The following is a 16,200-nucleotide window of genomic DNA, read 5'->3' on the forward strand; positions in this document are numbered from 1 at the left end:
TGTGTGAGCGCGAGTCCTACCAAAATATATCGTGCGTGAGTGTGCATGAGCGTGAGCAAAATATTACTCACGTGTACACCCCTCATGAGTTGTTTAAAGCCAACAATAACAAAAACAGAGAAATTGAAATAAAATTTCGTATAGCAACAAAATTTTAAAAATTTTTTAGAGAACTAAAATGTTGAAAAATATTTCTATAGAACTATAATATTGACAACAATTCCTATAGAACTATAATTTGGACGAAATTTTCTATTGAACTAAATTGCTATAATTTTGAGAAAATTTTCTAACGAAATAAAATTTTGACAAAATTTTACTAAAGAAATAAAATTTTGAAAAGATTTTCTATATAAATAAAATTTTGACAAAATTTTGTATAAAAATAAAATTTTGACAAAATTTTCTATAGAAATAAAATTTTGATAAAATTTTCTATAGAAATAAAATTTTGACAAAATTTTTTAAAGAAATAAAATTTTGACAAAATTTTCAAAAGAAATAGAATTTTGACAAAATTTTCAAAAGAAATAAAATTTTGACAAAATTTTCTAAAGAAATAAAATGTGGACAAAATTTTGTATAGAAATAAAATTTTGACAAAATCTTCTAAAGTGCTAAAAATTTGACAAAATTCTCTAAAGAAATAAAATTTTGACAACATTTTCTATAGAAATAAAATTTTCTATAGGAATAAAATTTTGACAAAATTTTCTATAGAAATAACATTTTGACAAAACTTTCTATAGAAATAAAATTTTGACAAAATTTTCTATAGAAATAATATTTAATGAAATTTTTCTTTCAAAATTAAATTTTAAGAACAACAGCAACATTTGTATATAAAATGGACGTGGAATTTTTACGAAATTTTCTACAGAAATAAAATTTTTACAAAATTTTCTATAGAACTAAAATAAAATTTTGACAACATTTTCAAAAGAAATAAAATTTTGACAAAATTTTCTAAAGAAATAAAATGTGGACAAAATTTTGTATAGAAATAAAATTTTTACAAAATTTTTTATAGAACTGAAATGTTGAGTAAATTTTCTGTAGAAATAAAATTGTCAGAAATTTTTCTTTAGAAATAAAATTTTAATTTTATTTCTAACGAAAATTTTGCCAAAAATTTTTTAACAATAAAATTTTGCCAAAAATTTTTTTTAACAATAAAATTTTGACAAAATTTTCTATAGAAATAATATTAATAAAGAAATTTTCTTTAGAAATAAATTTTTACGAACAACAGCAAACATTTATATAAACTAATAAAATGGACATCATTTTCTAAAAAAATAAAATATTGATTAATCCATCTGTAAGAAACATATACGGCTCAGCCACTATGTACCTAGAGAAAACGAGGATCAAAACATCTTTGGAAATAAAAGTTTCAATAGAAATAAAATTTTGCCAAAATTTTCGATAGAATTTTGAGAATTTTTAATCTAGAACAAACGAGGGTCCTCAGAAAAAGAAAATGTTAGAGAAAGTTCTATTTTTTTTTATTTAATTCCCAATTTTTATTGCGGTTTTATTTCGAAATATTTTTTAAACATTTTTGTAAGAAAAACATAAATTAGACTTTGCGAGCAGTTTCCACAACCCAGGAGCGGAGAGCGGCAACATCGGCATAGACACCAGGATAATTAGGCTTAGCACATCCAACGCCCCATGATACAACACCAACCAATTTACCACCAGACACCAATGGGCCACCAGAATCACCTTGGCAAGCATCCTTACCCTTGGAGTAAGCACAGATCATAGTTGGACGGACGTTGGAGCCATAACCATAAGTGGAGGAGGAGCATTCTTCTTGGCTAACCATTTCCACCTCAACGAATTGCAAAGTAGTGGGGAGAGTAAAACCTCCAGATTGTAAAGTACCCCAACCAGAGACAGCTGCGGCAGCACCATCAACTGGAGCCTGGGTGGCCATTTCGATAGCCTTGATGGTAGGACCAAATGTCAAGGATGAGCTCAAACGGATGACAGCAATGTCGTTGACCATAGTAGAGGGATTGTAGCCTTCATGATTTTTGTAAGCAGCCACAGACACCAAATGACCACCAGCATTCCAGGTGGTAGAACCGGCACGAACCTTCAATACCGAGGTGGAAACACCACCTTGCAAGCAATGAGCAGCAGTAATGATGATGTTGGCCGAGTAGACAGAGCCACCGCAAGAGTGGGAACCACTACGTTGAAGAGAGATTTGCCAGGGGAAAGCACCAATTGTGGTAGCGGTACCACCGACAATGCGTCCATCCAATTGGGGCAACATACCCTGGGGCACTTCGGCAGCCAAGGCACAGGCTACAGCCGATAATAAAATTACGAACTTGAACATGATGGTTCCAGATAAGTTTGATGCACAACTGTAATCACTGAATATTGAGAGTTTTCAATAGTTGGGTGTATTTATATGGAAAATTTTCTGTAACAGATATTGCCCCAAAGTATGCGTAATAGTTGTCGTCTTGTAATTGTTAAGACAATGGTCATTGACAATTTAAAGTAACCTGCATATACGTCCTCAATATCTTATCTAGGCGGTGCACTTGACTTTTTTACAATGCTTGTAAAACTTCAATATGAATTTTGCAGACAATTTTCTGAGTAGGATTAGAAATTTTAATAAAGTTTGCTTTGATTTCATTTACAATTCCCCATAAAGTTATCAATGAAATGACGCAAGTTGTCTTAAAGTCTTATAAGTGGCTAATAATTAATAGCAGATTTCTTGACTCAAATAATTTTGATTGTAGTCGCAAATGGTCATGCTATTTCTGGTCTATTGGAAAATATGATTTGATTGGAAAATTCCGCAAGTATTTGTGTGTGTCATCAACATTTCCTTGAAACTTAGATGTTTGATCTTTAATTCCATGTCTCTATTCATTTAATTATTATTCCTTTAATCCAAAAATCCAAATCTTTATATCGAAGGAAATTAGCCTTACTATAACATGGCATTAACGGTAGGACGTAAATTTCGTAGATGAGCGTCTTAAATTTAATTAATAAAATTTTTAAGACAAATATTTATTAACCTTGTCTTGATTATAATGTCTTTGTTTTAAAGAGATTAGTCCTTAATATTGGGTCAATTATGCATACTAAAAACTAGCTTGCATAATGGTTTCTACACTCAAAAAAAAGTTTACTTGGACCCAAAGATTTTGACCTTTCCTTAAGGATTTTGGTATTGATTCCGAGCCAAAGATGCGGCTTCTTTAAAATAAAGAAATTTTTTAGCGACCTATCTGGCTTAAAATATAGGATGAATAAAATTAAAATTTGGATACAGATCTCATTTATCAAATGTTCATTCCTTTTTCGCGGTTTATTAATAAAGGTACTCACGTACAAACAAATGCCAGTTTAAAAATCCAAATTATAACGGATACTTCAAAGTAAAAATTTTTTTCTTAATTAAAAAAAAAAAAAAAAAAACTTTAAACCAAAGACGCTAAATCCTCAAAATAAGTCTTAGCCTATATTTGAAGCGTTTTTATCTTAAATTTAAAGTTTCAATATTTCAGTTAATTTAAGGGCAATTTCTTTAAATCAAAAATGTGTTTCTTTACTTAAAGGAAAATTAGCTTTAGTTCAAAGACATGCGACTTTACCGGAGGGACGCAAATTTATAAAATTTGTGTCCTAAATTTAATGAATAAAATTTTCGAAGCAAAGATTATAAACTTTATTTTTATTAAAATTTCATTATTTTAAAAAAATTTGGCCTTAATATTTTGTAAATTTCTCATCCTAAAATTTTTTTCAGTGTATATTAGGTCAATATTTTTTTAGCGTAAACACAAAAAAAACCTTTGCGCTTGCAAATCATTTTAAGGTGCATTCTTTTAACAAATAACCAAACTACAGTAAATCCAAACAAAGTATGGTAGTGTATGATCTTATCAAATAATAACACAGGATTTAGATAGGAGACCTAATATTACAAAGTTGCATCACAGGCCTCAATGCATGAGAACTTTCGTATAAATAAACGAAGAACTTGACACAAAAACATATTCAGTGAATACATCATGATCAAGTTTGTGGTTCTATTGTCGGCTGTAGCCTGCGCCTTAGCTGCTGAAATCCCCCAGGGTATGTTACCCCAATTGGATGGACGCATTGTTGGAGGTACTGCCACCACAATCAGTGCTTTCCCCTGGCAAATCTCTCTACAACGTAGTGGATCTCACTCTTGTGGTGGTTCCATCTATTCGGCCAAAATCATCATTACCGCTGCACATTGTTTGCAAGGTGTATCCACCTCGGTCTTGAAGGTTCGTGTTGGTTCCACCACCTGGAATGCTGGTGGACAATTGCTATCTGTTGATGCCTATAAGGCTCATGAAGGCTACCATTCTGGCAAAATGATTAATGATATTGCTGTTCTTCGTTTGAGTTCATCCTTGACTTTCGGACCCAATATTAAAGCTATCGAAGTTGCTTCGAAGGCTCCTGCTGATGGTGCTTCTGCTGTTGTCTCCGGTTGGGGTACTTTGACGTCTGGAGGATCTATCCCATCTGTTTTGCAATATGTCGACCTCGATATTGTTAGCCGTGAAACTTGTGCTTCCTCTTCCTTTGGTTATGGCTCTGAAATTCTTCCCACTATGATCTGCGCTTATGCCAGGGGTAAAGATTCCTGTCAAGGTGATTCTGGTGGCCCATTGGTATCGGGTGGAAAATTGGTCGGTGTTGTATCATGGGGTTATGGATGTGCCATGCCTAATTTCCCTGGTGTCTATGCCGATGCTGCTGCTCTCCGTCCTTGGGTTTTGGAAAATGCTAATTCGGTTTAAGGAAGTTAAATTTAAAGTAGTATGAAGAAATAAACAGCTATAAAAAATACGTTCTATTTTTTTTGGTGTATTAATAGTCTGGTGATTTATGGCCCACATATTATCCCTATCTAAAATTCGAGACCCTGCTTAAGGAGATTTTGAAATTTATTTATTTTCACGGCTAATAGCAGCCGTGTAAATAAATAAATTTTTAATTCAATTAAATATAATTCCATATTCTAAGTGGGCCAGAAGGGACCCTATAGGTCAGTAAGGACCACAGTGAGTCAGAAGGGACTACCAAGCTGGTTTTTCGAGATGGGTCAGTAGGAATAGAGTCAATAGAGCTCCATGGTACTCAATAAGGTTCAACATATATAAACATTTGGGCCAGAAGGGACCCCAGACAAAGTTTTAGAAATTCCATCATACACTGTAAGAGCGCGGAAAACAGGATTATAGAAACAGCAATTGGATGTGCAGGATCAAAAATTTTTACAATACAGCTGGAAATTTAGAAGGCAACAACCCTTGGATCAGAAACTCTGTTGTTAAAATTAAGTATAATTTCCTTAATGACAGGAATCGAATCAGTTAAAGAAATCAATGAATAGACCAAATTATATTTTTTATATATATAAAATTAACGGCCATTTTCATGTAGCTCCGTTAGACTTTAACTTCCAGTTAACAGAAAGTAAAATGAAAATATCTTCTCTCCGGTTAACTTTAACTGAAAAATTTTTAGGAGTTAAGTTCCTAACTGGCATTTTGACTTTATTAGCAAGATGGCAGATGTGTCCATAGTACGGTTTAAAAGTTCGTTAGCTAACGTAGCACTAACGGAGCTTCATGAAAATGGGGGTAAGTGGATTAAATAATTCATAGTTATGTCTGCAAAATTCTGTCTTACGAATACAAATTTTCTAGTTATACGATTTGGAACATTATAGCAAATTCTCGAGGTTAAGTAGTATGAATCAGTAATATCTGAAGGTCTGGATATTGAATATGAAAATGATTTCAAGGAGTTACGATCCCTTAAATTTGCATGTGAATGCCATTTCCAAAGTCTAAATTTGATGATGAGGCAATTTCAATTTAGAAAATGCAATGGAATAAATTGGGAAAATACATTAGGGAACAAGAATACTGGACCTTGATGAAGGTTATAAGCAGATGAAAAGAATAACTTCAGAATCAAAAGGATCAATCAATACATTGATCCTTGACAGGCTCCTTCTGGGGATGATTAACGTATTGGGGGAAAGACGATATCCTACAACACTTCCTTCATACATTCCATCCCATAACAAAGCGATCTATACTGGGTTGAAGGAGTATCTTCCAAACATTCAATAAGAGTGACGTGGCACAATTTTTAAACGAAGTGTCAGGTGTTATCCTCTACATGTGTTCGAGTGCAACATCCAAGAGCTTAACCTTAGCGACGCTGTTAAAATTCCCAAGCCTTGTCCTACTGGTTGTTATCTTACCCTCTTTCAGTAAATCCTTGTTTCTGATACCGTTTAGGTTCCCCTGCAGTGTCCTCGTCCTTTTTTGACCTTCCTACAAATGCTTTCAGCTTCCAATTAGAGTGACATGACACAATTTTCAGAGCAGTTGCCCTCGCCAAAACCCTACATTTGTCAAAGTTCATCACAACTATTCAAGACTTTAGCTCTAGCGACACTGTTAAAATTCTCATGATCATCTTACCCTTCATCAGTGGCTCTCTGTCTACGATCCTTAAGGAGATGCCGTGAAATTTCTTCAGTAGTCCTCTATAGTACCAGTTTTCTGATCCCGTTTGGGATCCCCTACATTGACATCAAGAATGACCTTAAATATCTGGGAGTCTACTAAGATAGCAAATTTACAATGAAGGAGCATTTTAGGATCGTATCTATCTACTAGGGCGAACCTAGCAAGGATAATGCAAAATTTGAGGTACCAAATATGAGAGAGCGCAAGTACTTTTCGCAGCTTCTACTTTCAGTAAGGCAGTGGAAAATAATGCTGGTCTCAAGAAAATGCCAGAGAAGGCGAAAAGATTGTGATATCTGCTAAAAAAATCTCCATATCCGCATCATTCATCCTTGCTGGGATCCCTCCATTGAATCTGCTAATAACGGAAAGAGCGGAGATAGTTAACGAACTGGCATCGGTGCATCAAAGACTACTGAATAAATGACAAAGAAGATGGTTAGCAAAGGAAGATTGCTACGAACTTATTCCGAAAATAAAGAGCTGGATAAATGGATCTCATGCTGAAGGTGCAAAGAGTGTGTTCCCTCCGTGATATCTGCTTACCGTAAAATCTTGACATCCACATAATCAATCCCTTCATTGGGTCTGCTAATAACAGAGAGAGTCGAGATATTTATCGAGCAGGCATCAATGCTGAACACTGTTGCTGAATCAGCATCATAGAAAAGACGCATCAAATATTAAGCACGCGAAAAAGATAACTGAATAAATAACAAAAGAGATGAAACACAGATGACAGAGGAAGATGGTCTTATCAACTTATTCCGAATATAAGGAGCTGGATAAATGGACCTCATGGTGGCACCATAAAATACGGGAAACAAACATATATGACCTGTGCAACATTGAGGAAGATGAGGAACGTGCAACACCCACACTTGAGATGCGTTTTCATGAACAACACAAGAGAAGGAATCATTCCGTCATGGTCCGAAGTAAGATTCTTCGAGAATGTGAAACGTATGTTAAGAACTAAAGAAAAGTGCAACAATACTGCGAATGGCGAACTCTTAATCTGTAATCTACTGACGTATGTAGAAAATTAACCCACCCGCTAAGTAATGTTAAGCGGTCCCTGGTGGTGGTTCTAGATCATAATGCGCTATCGCTACGCCAAAAACTGACGTAGATTTCTGCCCAACGTGTAACTTTGACTCAATAATATTGATTTTCTCGTGGATAGCTACATTTCCAACTACTACTGATTCATGTAGGACCGCTTAGGAACCACTCGCTCCTAGAGAAGCAGAATTGTAACATCGTTCTCATAGCAGATAGGTTAAAATCCCTTTTCAGACCATTGCATTACAGGGATCCTCAACAGTAGTCTTGATGAGGACTTTCAAGGGAAATTTTTCCTAATTATTTGTTTACGATGATCGTGGGAAATATTGTATATTTCTCCTATTTGTAAGACCTTCCGATGTATCGAATAATATTTGTCCGAACACTATCGCTATCAGTTTATACTGACGCGTGTCTACAATTTTGATTGCTTATTATTCAAAAACCATAGATTAAGAGATAAATATACAAACCAAGTTCCCGAACAAATATACAAAGATTTAGATAAGTATACGTCAAACAAGAGTCCACTTAAGAAACTACGTTTTAGTTTTAAAACTATACATATTCTTCAAAATAGTCATTTGGTTATGAGAGCATTATCACCGAGAGGGGTTTAGCCAAACATCATTTTGGAATGGAAGGGATGATTAGCGATTATATTAAGAGCGATACCAAACTCATCACTTGTAAGATAAAGAAGGGATACATGACTTGGCGCTACTTGCTAGAGATAAAATTTGAGATTAAGAAAACATTTGGACCCTATGACATCTAAATTGAGGCATTCTCTTAACACCGTGAACTGGACTGGTCTGGTTTTAGATTTCCCCACATACAAGAAAAACTAATATGTATATGGAAAACTATTGACAGACCGGAAGGTATTATGATTGAAGTTTTTCGTTAAACTATGTGCGTTGAGACGACCAACTGGTTCAGAAACTATTGCTCATTTTGAAATTCATCGTAGAACTATGGTAGGGTACCCGATTTATACCCAACAAAAGTAGTTTTGTAGCGTTCCGAGGAACTACTTCCAATGAACGATTGAGCAAATGGAATGACCGGTAGTTTGGTCCCTTTCGTTCCCGAATTCCTTTTCTTGTCTCATTGCACGTTGCAATTTGACATTATCAGAAACCAAGGAATCCTCCGAAAGAAGATTCGAGAGAATGCAGCCAACCAATCAACTTCAGGTTGCTATCATTTCTAAACCGCTTGTCTTACAGCTCTATTGCATTCAGAAATTAAGTTATTTGTGATGAAATGCAAGCGTTATATGTTACTGTGATTGCTTTATATGTGGGACTATAAAACCACAAGTGGACATCGTTAGAGCCTTTCAACATTTAAATCGGAATAAATCTTTTGTTTCTCGTACCATTGCTAGTTACCGTTACACTGGTATTGCTGCGTCGCGTTCAAAAAGTGGACGAAAACTATCCATAACAAGACCAGAAATGATCCGAAAAGTCGTGACCATATTTGAATGAAATCCACACGGCAGGGATAGGAAATTTGCTCTTGGGTTGAACATATTGTGAGATCGAATGCAACCCATATTGAAAATTAACTTGGACTACAGCCATTGAAGTTCCAAAAAATTCAATAGATCGCCGATGGACAAAGTTAGACTTTAAAGGGACAAAGCAATTTGTGTCATCTGAAATTTTACACATTCGATTAATCACCAGGACTCAAGTGTCACCGATTGTGAGCCGCCATAACGCAGATGGTCGCTCCCGGTGGGGTCAAAATAAATGCTGAATATTATCGGAAATTTGTCCTAAAATTCTCTTATTGAAACCCTGGCCAGAAAAACATTTCGGCCGTAGACCATGGGCATACTAAAAGGACTCAGCATGCGTCAACAACGAATGGCTTAAAAAGGAGATTCCTCACCTCATTTCTACCGCACAATGGTCACCAAAAACTCCGGATCTCAATCCATTGGACTTTTGTGCCTGGGTTATTTTGAAGAGGAAAATAGGCACTAAAAAAAACGAAGTGTCGATCATCTCAAAATGGCGCTTTGCCGGGAATGATCCAAAACACCGCAGAGCTACCAGAACTCAAACGTAATCGATGGTAATGGTGTAGGCGGTCGTAACGACTGATGATCGCGTCCTGTGGGATCAAATAAATGCCGAATATTTTCGGAAAAGTGTCCTAAAGACAGTGTTGAAGATATGGACAGATAAACATTTCGGCCACAGATCATGGACATTCTAAAAGGAATTGTTGTTCCTCACCTAATTTCTACCGTACAATGGCCACCAAAATCTTCGGATCTTAAACCGTTGGACTTTTGTGCCTGGACCATTTTCGAGAGGAAAGTAGGCACAAAAAATACCGATCACCTCAAGACTGCGCTTGGCCGTGAATGTGCCAAAACACCGCATAGCCACTTTCACCTTCTCAACAAAATGGAAAAGTAAAATACACGGTCGAAAGATCGGCCATGCCGAATAATATGGACCCTCTACTATGGATTGTGAATAATGTTCTTTTTTTAAGAATTTTTTTACTTTAAATCATCTGTTATAATTTTTAAACTGATATTTATTTGTAACACATACGTAAATATGAAAAATGTCTTGTCTAAAATATTAGGTTTGAGGTTAGGACTTTATGTGGCTATATATTGGAAATTCTTCCAATATTCCCATTTGCCCTGAATATGTCATTCCCCGAAAGCCAATTCTCAAGCTCCATCATTCAGCTTCCGAGCAGAGAATAGATACCAGTTTAATAGTGAACGAATGAGTGAAGTTCTTCTTTACACAAAAATATATTTGCACTTACAAAAACAAATGTATAATAATTTCTAATGTAGATTCACTTCTATTCTAAGGAGTGTATCACAAATTAAACGGAAGCAGCAGCATCTATAACCCAGGTACGTAGAGCAGCAACATCAGAGTATACACCAGGATATCCTTCGGCAGCACATCCCTTACCCCAAGACACAACACCAACCAATTTACCACCAGATACCAAAGGACCACCAGAATCACCTTGACAGGAATCCTTACCCACGGCATAGGCACACAACATGGTGGGTTTAATTTGATTACCATAACCATATTCGGATGAAGCACATTTCCCCGGGACAACAATGCTAACTTCAACATATTGTAAGGTCTCGGGTAAGATAGAACCACCAGATTCTAAAGTACCCCAACCAGAGACAGTAGCAACGGCACCATCATCAGGGGGCTTAGTAGTCAATTCAATTGGTTTTATGGTGGGACCAAAAGTCAAGGATGAACTCAAACGAAGAACAGCAATATCATTCATCATATTCACAATACTATATCCTTGATGCGTTTTGAAAGCCAGAACCGAGACCAAAGTTCCACCTTCATTCCAATTCGTTGAACCGGCACGAACCTTCATAGATGAGGAGCGGGCAAATTGTAAGCAATGGGCGGCAGTAACAACAATATAAGGTGAATAAATGGAACCACCACAAGAGTGAGCACCTCCACGTTGAAGAGAAATTTGCCAAGGATATGAATTAATGGTGGTTGGAGAACCTCCGACAATACGTCCATCCAATTGAGGCAGCAAACCTTGGGGAACAGCGGCGCCCAAGGCACTGGTAACAAATACTGATAAAATCAAAAACTTTATCATTTCTACTTGAAACTACAGGCGATGTTTAGGGTCTATTTTGCAAAATGACTGTATTTATACTCACAGAATCACAGAAACTTGAATGTTTCCCAAAGTAAATAGGACATTTGTAAAGTATTAGCTTCCAAGTGTTATCAATAAAGCAAAATCTGTACACAATGCACTATCAGAATAGTAGAGATAACCATTACAAAAAAAAAAACAAACTATGAATTTCCAAATGCATTTTCGTAAAAGATAATTATCTTGGAATAAATACTAATCGAGTACATAAGCTTCTCCAGTTGAAATTTTTAAAGGTTGTACAAAAATGTTGTACATTCTTGGAAATAAACTAAAAAAAAACGTCTACACTAACACAAAAATATTGTCGTGAGCACGGTTGCCACTCGAGCCAAAAATAATATACCAAACTTGGTTTACCAAACAAAAAATATTATTTTGCAAAAATTTATTTGTATTGAAAATTTTGTCAAAATGTTATTGGTATAGAAAATATTATGAAAATTTTATTTCTATAGAAAATATTGTGAAAATTTTATTTCTATAGAAAATTTTGTCGAAATTTTATTTCTATAGAAAAATTTATTTGTATTGAAAATTTTTTCAAAATGTTATTGGTATAGAAAATATTATGAAAATTTTTTTTTCTATAGAAAATATTGTGAAAATTTTATTTCTATAGAAAATTTTGTCGAAATTTTATTTCTATAGAAAAATTTGTTAAATTTTTATTTCTATAGAAAATTTTATCAAAAGTTATTTCTATAGAAAATTTTGTGAAAATGGTATTTGTATAGAAAATTTTGTCGAAATTTTTTTTCTATAGAAAATGTTGTCAAAATTTTATTTTTATAGAAAATTTTGTCCAAATTTTATTTCTATAGAGAATTTTGTCAAAATTTTATTACTATAGAAAACCTCGTCAAAATTTTATTTCTATAGAAAATTTTGTCAAAATTCTATTTCTATAGAAAATTTTGTCAAAATTTTATTTCTATAGAAAATTTTGTCAAAATTTTATTTCTATAGTAAGTTTTGTCAAAATTTTATTTCTATAGAAAGTTTTGTCAAAATTTTATTTCTATAGAAAATTTTGTCAAAATTTTATTTTTATAGAAAATTTTGTCAAAATTTTATTTCTATAGAAAATTTTGTCAAAATTTTATTTCTATAGAAAACCTCGTCAAAATTTTATTTCTATAGAAAATTTTGTAAAAATTTTATTGGTATAGAAAATATTTTGCAAAATCTACCAAAACATCAATAATTCTATCAATCTTCCAAACATTAAAAAATCTACCATTTTTGGTAGAATTCTACCAACTATAGCAACCGTGATCTCAATCTATTGGACTTTTGTGTCTGGGCCATTCCGAGAAGAAAGTAGGCACTATAAAATACCGAAGTGTCGACCACCTCAAAACTAAGCTTTCCTGGGAATGTGCCAAAATACCACTTTTGCGCAGCATGTGATAGCTTTGTCAAAAAAGATGGACAAGTAGTATATACGGCCGGACGAATATTATGGACTCTCTACCATGGATTGCATACAACGAGCCACTGAAAACTGTTACCCATAATCGAATATAGGCCAACTCTTTAGAGTTTTTTTGTCTGAAGAGAACAATTTGTTTTTACTTTAAAGTATCTGTTATAATTTTCATTTTTAAACTTATATTTATTTGTACGTGAATAAATGTAATAAAATGTAAACTGCGAGTCTGAAACCCTAAGAACTTAGTTCAGGACTTTATCTGACTATAAACACTTGATAACAAGGTCTGGGGAGAGATTCTTCCAATATTTCCAAATTTGATGGGAATATTTCTCAAAAAAAATTTCAATCAAATGCAATTCGGAGCGTCATTCTCCGAAAGCCAATTCCCTAGCCCCATCATCCAGGTTCCAAATAGATAAAAGAGAACAGTTCAATAGTGAACGATTGAATAAAGTTTTTTTTTGCACAAAAATATATTTACACTTACAAAAAAAATGTATTTCAATAATTTCTAATCTAGATTCACTTCTACTCCAAGGAGTGGATCACAAATTAAACGGAAGCAGCAGCATCAATAACCCAGGTACGTAGAGCAGCAACATCAGAGTATACACCAGGATATCCTTCGGCAGCACATCCCTTACCCCAAGAGACAACACCAACCAATTTACCACCAGATACCAAAGGACCACCAGAATCACCTTGACAGGAATCTTTACCCACGGTATAGGCACACAACATGGTGGGTTTAATTTGATCACCATAACCATATTCGGAAGAAGCACATTTCTCCAGACCAACAATACTAACTTGGACATATTGTAAGGTCTCGGGTAAGATAGAACCACCAGATTCTAAAGTACCCCAACCAGAGACAGTAGCAACGGCACCATCAGCAGGAGCCTTAGTAGTCAATTCAATTGGTTTTATAGTGGGACCAAAAGTCAAGGATGAACTCAAACGAAGAACAGCAATGTCATTCATCATATTCACAATACTATATCCTTGGTGCTTTTTGAAAGCCAGAACCGAGACCAAAGTTCCACCTTCATTCCAATTCGTTGAACCGGCACGAACCTTCATAGATGAGGAGCTGGCAAATTGTAAGCAATGGGCAGCAGTAACAACAATATAAGGTGAATAAATGGAACCACCACAAGAGTGAGCACCTCCACGTTGAAGAGAAATTTGCCAAGGATATGAATTAATGGTGGTTGGAGAACCTCCGACAATACGACCATCCAATTGAGGCAGCAAACCTTGGGGAACAGCGGCACCCAAGGCACTGGCCGCAAATACTGATAAAATAAAAAACTTAATCATTTTTACTTGAAACTACGAGCGATGTCTAAAGCCTATTTTGCCAAATGACTGTATTTATACTCAAATCACAGAAACTAAAATGTTTCCCAAAGTAAATAGGACATTTGTAAGGTATTAGCTGTCGAGTGTTATCAATAAAGCAAAATCTATGCACAATGCACTATCAGAATAATATAGATAACCATTAAAAACAAACCATGAATTTCCAAATGCATTTCAGAAAATTATGCAGTGTTATCAGGTAAAAAAAATCAATACTTAAGTCCAGGAATTTATTGACCAATAAAAACAAGTATTTGCACGGCCGAATCTTATATACCTACTACCATTTATCCAAATTTAAGAGTTTCCTTTGAAAACCTATCGATTAGTAGGTTAATATATAGAATTTTCGGTGGATTCCAAGATAATTATCTTACCATAAATACTTATCGAGTACATAAACTTTTCCGGTTGAAATTTTTTATCATATATGGCAGTGTTGTACATGTTTGGAAATTAAATTTTTAAATTTCACCACAAATGCGCCCATCGCGAACTTCGTATGGGCCAAAAGACATTCTTGTAATTTTGAACTCCAAGTTTTTCCTTAAAACTACGAAATTTTTCTTTTACAAGTGAAAAAAAAATGACTACGCCTACACTAAAAAACATATTGTCGTGAGCACGGTTTGCCACTCTAGCCAAACATAATATACCAAAATTTGGAGAAAATTTTACCAAGAAACTACAAAACAAAAAAATATTGTTTTGCAAAAATTTAATTTCTATAGAAAATTTTGTCAAAAATTTTATTTTTAAAGAAAATATTGTCACTCTAGCCAAACATAATATACCAAAATTTGGAGAAAATTTTACCAAGAAACTACCAAACAAAAAAATATTGTTTTGCAAAAATTTAATTTCTATAGAAAATTTTGTCAAAAATTTTATTTTTAAAGAAAATATTGTCAAAATTTTATTTCTATAGAAAATTTTGTCAAAATTTTATTTCTATGGAAAATTTTGTCAAAAATTTTGTTTTTATAGAAAATTTTGTTAAAATTTTATTTCTCTAGAACATCTCATCAAAAATTTATGTCTATTGAAAATTTTGACAAAATTTTAGAAAATTATGTCAAAATTTTAGACAATTTTGTCAAAATTTTATTTCTATAGAAAATGTTGTCTTTTTTTTCTATAGAAAATTTTGTGAAAATTTTGTCAAGATTTTATTTCTATAAAAAAATTTTCTCAAAATTTTAATTCTATAGAAAATTTTGTCAAAATTTTAATTCTATAGAAAATTTTGTCAAAATTTTATTTCTATTGAAAATTTTGTCAAAATTTTATTTCTATAGAAAATTTTGTCAAAATTTTATTTCTATAGAAAATTTTGTCAAAATTTTATTTCTATAGAAAATTTTGTCAAAATTTTATTTCTATAGAAAATTTTGTCAAAATTTTATTTCTATAGAAAATTTTGTCAAAATTTTATTTCTATAGAAAATTTTGTCAAAATTTTATTTCTACAGAAAATTTTGTCAAAATTTTATTTCTATAGAAAATTTTGTCAAGATTTTATTTCTATAGAAAATTTTGTCAAGATTTTATTTCTATAGAAAATTTTCTCAAAATTTTATTTCTATGGAAAATTTTGTCAAAAGTTTATTTCTATAGAAAATTTTGTCAAAACCTTTATTTCAATAGAAAATTTTGTCAAAATTTTATTTCTATTGAAAATTTTGTTAAAATTTTATTTCTATAGAAAATTTTGTAAATTTTTTTCTACAGAAAATTTTGTCAAGATTTTATTTCTATAGAAAATTTTCTCAAAATTTTATTTCTATAGAAAATTTTGTCAAAAGTTTATTTCTATAGAACATTCTGCCAAAAATTTATTTCTATTGAAAATTTTGTCAAAATTTTATTTCTATTGAAAATTTTGTCAAAATTTTATTTCTATAGAAAATGTTCTCAAAATTTTATTTCTATAGAAAATTTTGTCAAAATTTTATTTCTATAGAAAATTTTGTCAAGATTTTATTTCTATAGAAAATTTTGTTAATTTTTTTCTATAGAAAATTTTGTCATAAGTTTATTTCTATAGAA

The 16,200-nt window shown here is 33.0% G+C and overlaps 3 protein-coding genes across 3 annotated transcripts; all 3 read right to left on the bottom strand.

The window, feature by feature from the left end:
• Window positions 1-1,496: 1,496 nt before the first annotated feature.
• LOC142240943 (trypsin alpha-4-like) lies at window positions 1,497-2,488 on the bottom strand. Its single transcript, XM_075312688.1, has one exon. The coding sequence runs from the start codon at window positions 2,354-2,356 to the stop codon at window positions 1,583-1,585; it is 774 nt and encodes a 257-aa protein (XP_075168803.1). The 5' UTR covers window positions 2,357-2,488; the 3' UTR covers window positions 1,497-1,582.
• A 7,930-nt stretch (window positions 2,489-10,418) lies between these two features.
• Window positions 10,419-11,321, bottom strand: LOC142240947 (trypsin alpha-4-like). Its single transcript, XM_075312692.1, has one exon. It carries the CDS (start codon window positions 11,283-11,285, stop codon window positions 10,515-10,517), a length of 771 nt encoding a protein of 256 aa, XP_075168807.1. The 5' UTR covers window positions 11,286-11,321; the 3' UTR covers window positions 10,419-10,514.
• A 1,894-nt stretch (window positions 11,322-13,215) lies between these two features.
• On the bottom strand, window positions 13,216-14,144 carry LOC142240946 (trypsin alpha-4-like). The gene has a single exon (XM_075312691.1). The coding sequence runs from the start codon at window positions 14,107-14,109 to the stop codon at window positions 13,339-13,341; it is 771 nt and encodes a 256-aa protein (XP_075168806.1). The 5' UTR covers window positions 14,110-14,144; the 3' UTR covers window positions 13,216-13,338.
• Window positions 14,145-16,200: the final 2,056 nt, after the last annotated feature.

The sequence above is a fragment of the Haematobia irritans genome, chromosome 5 (assembly GCF_050003625.1).
Source record: "Haematobia irritans isolate KBUSLIRL chromosome 5, ASM5000362v1, whole genome shotgun sequence".
In the NCBI taxonomy this organism is placed as follows: Eukaryota; Metazoa; Arthropoda; class Insecta; order Diptera; family Muscidae; genus Haematobia; species Haematobia irritans.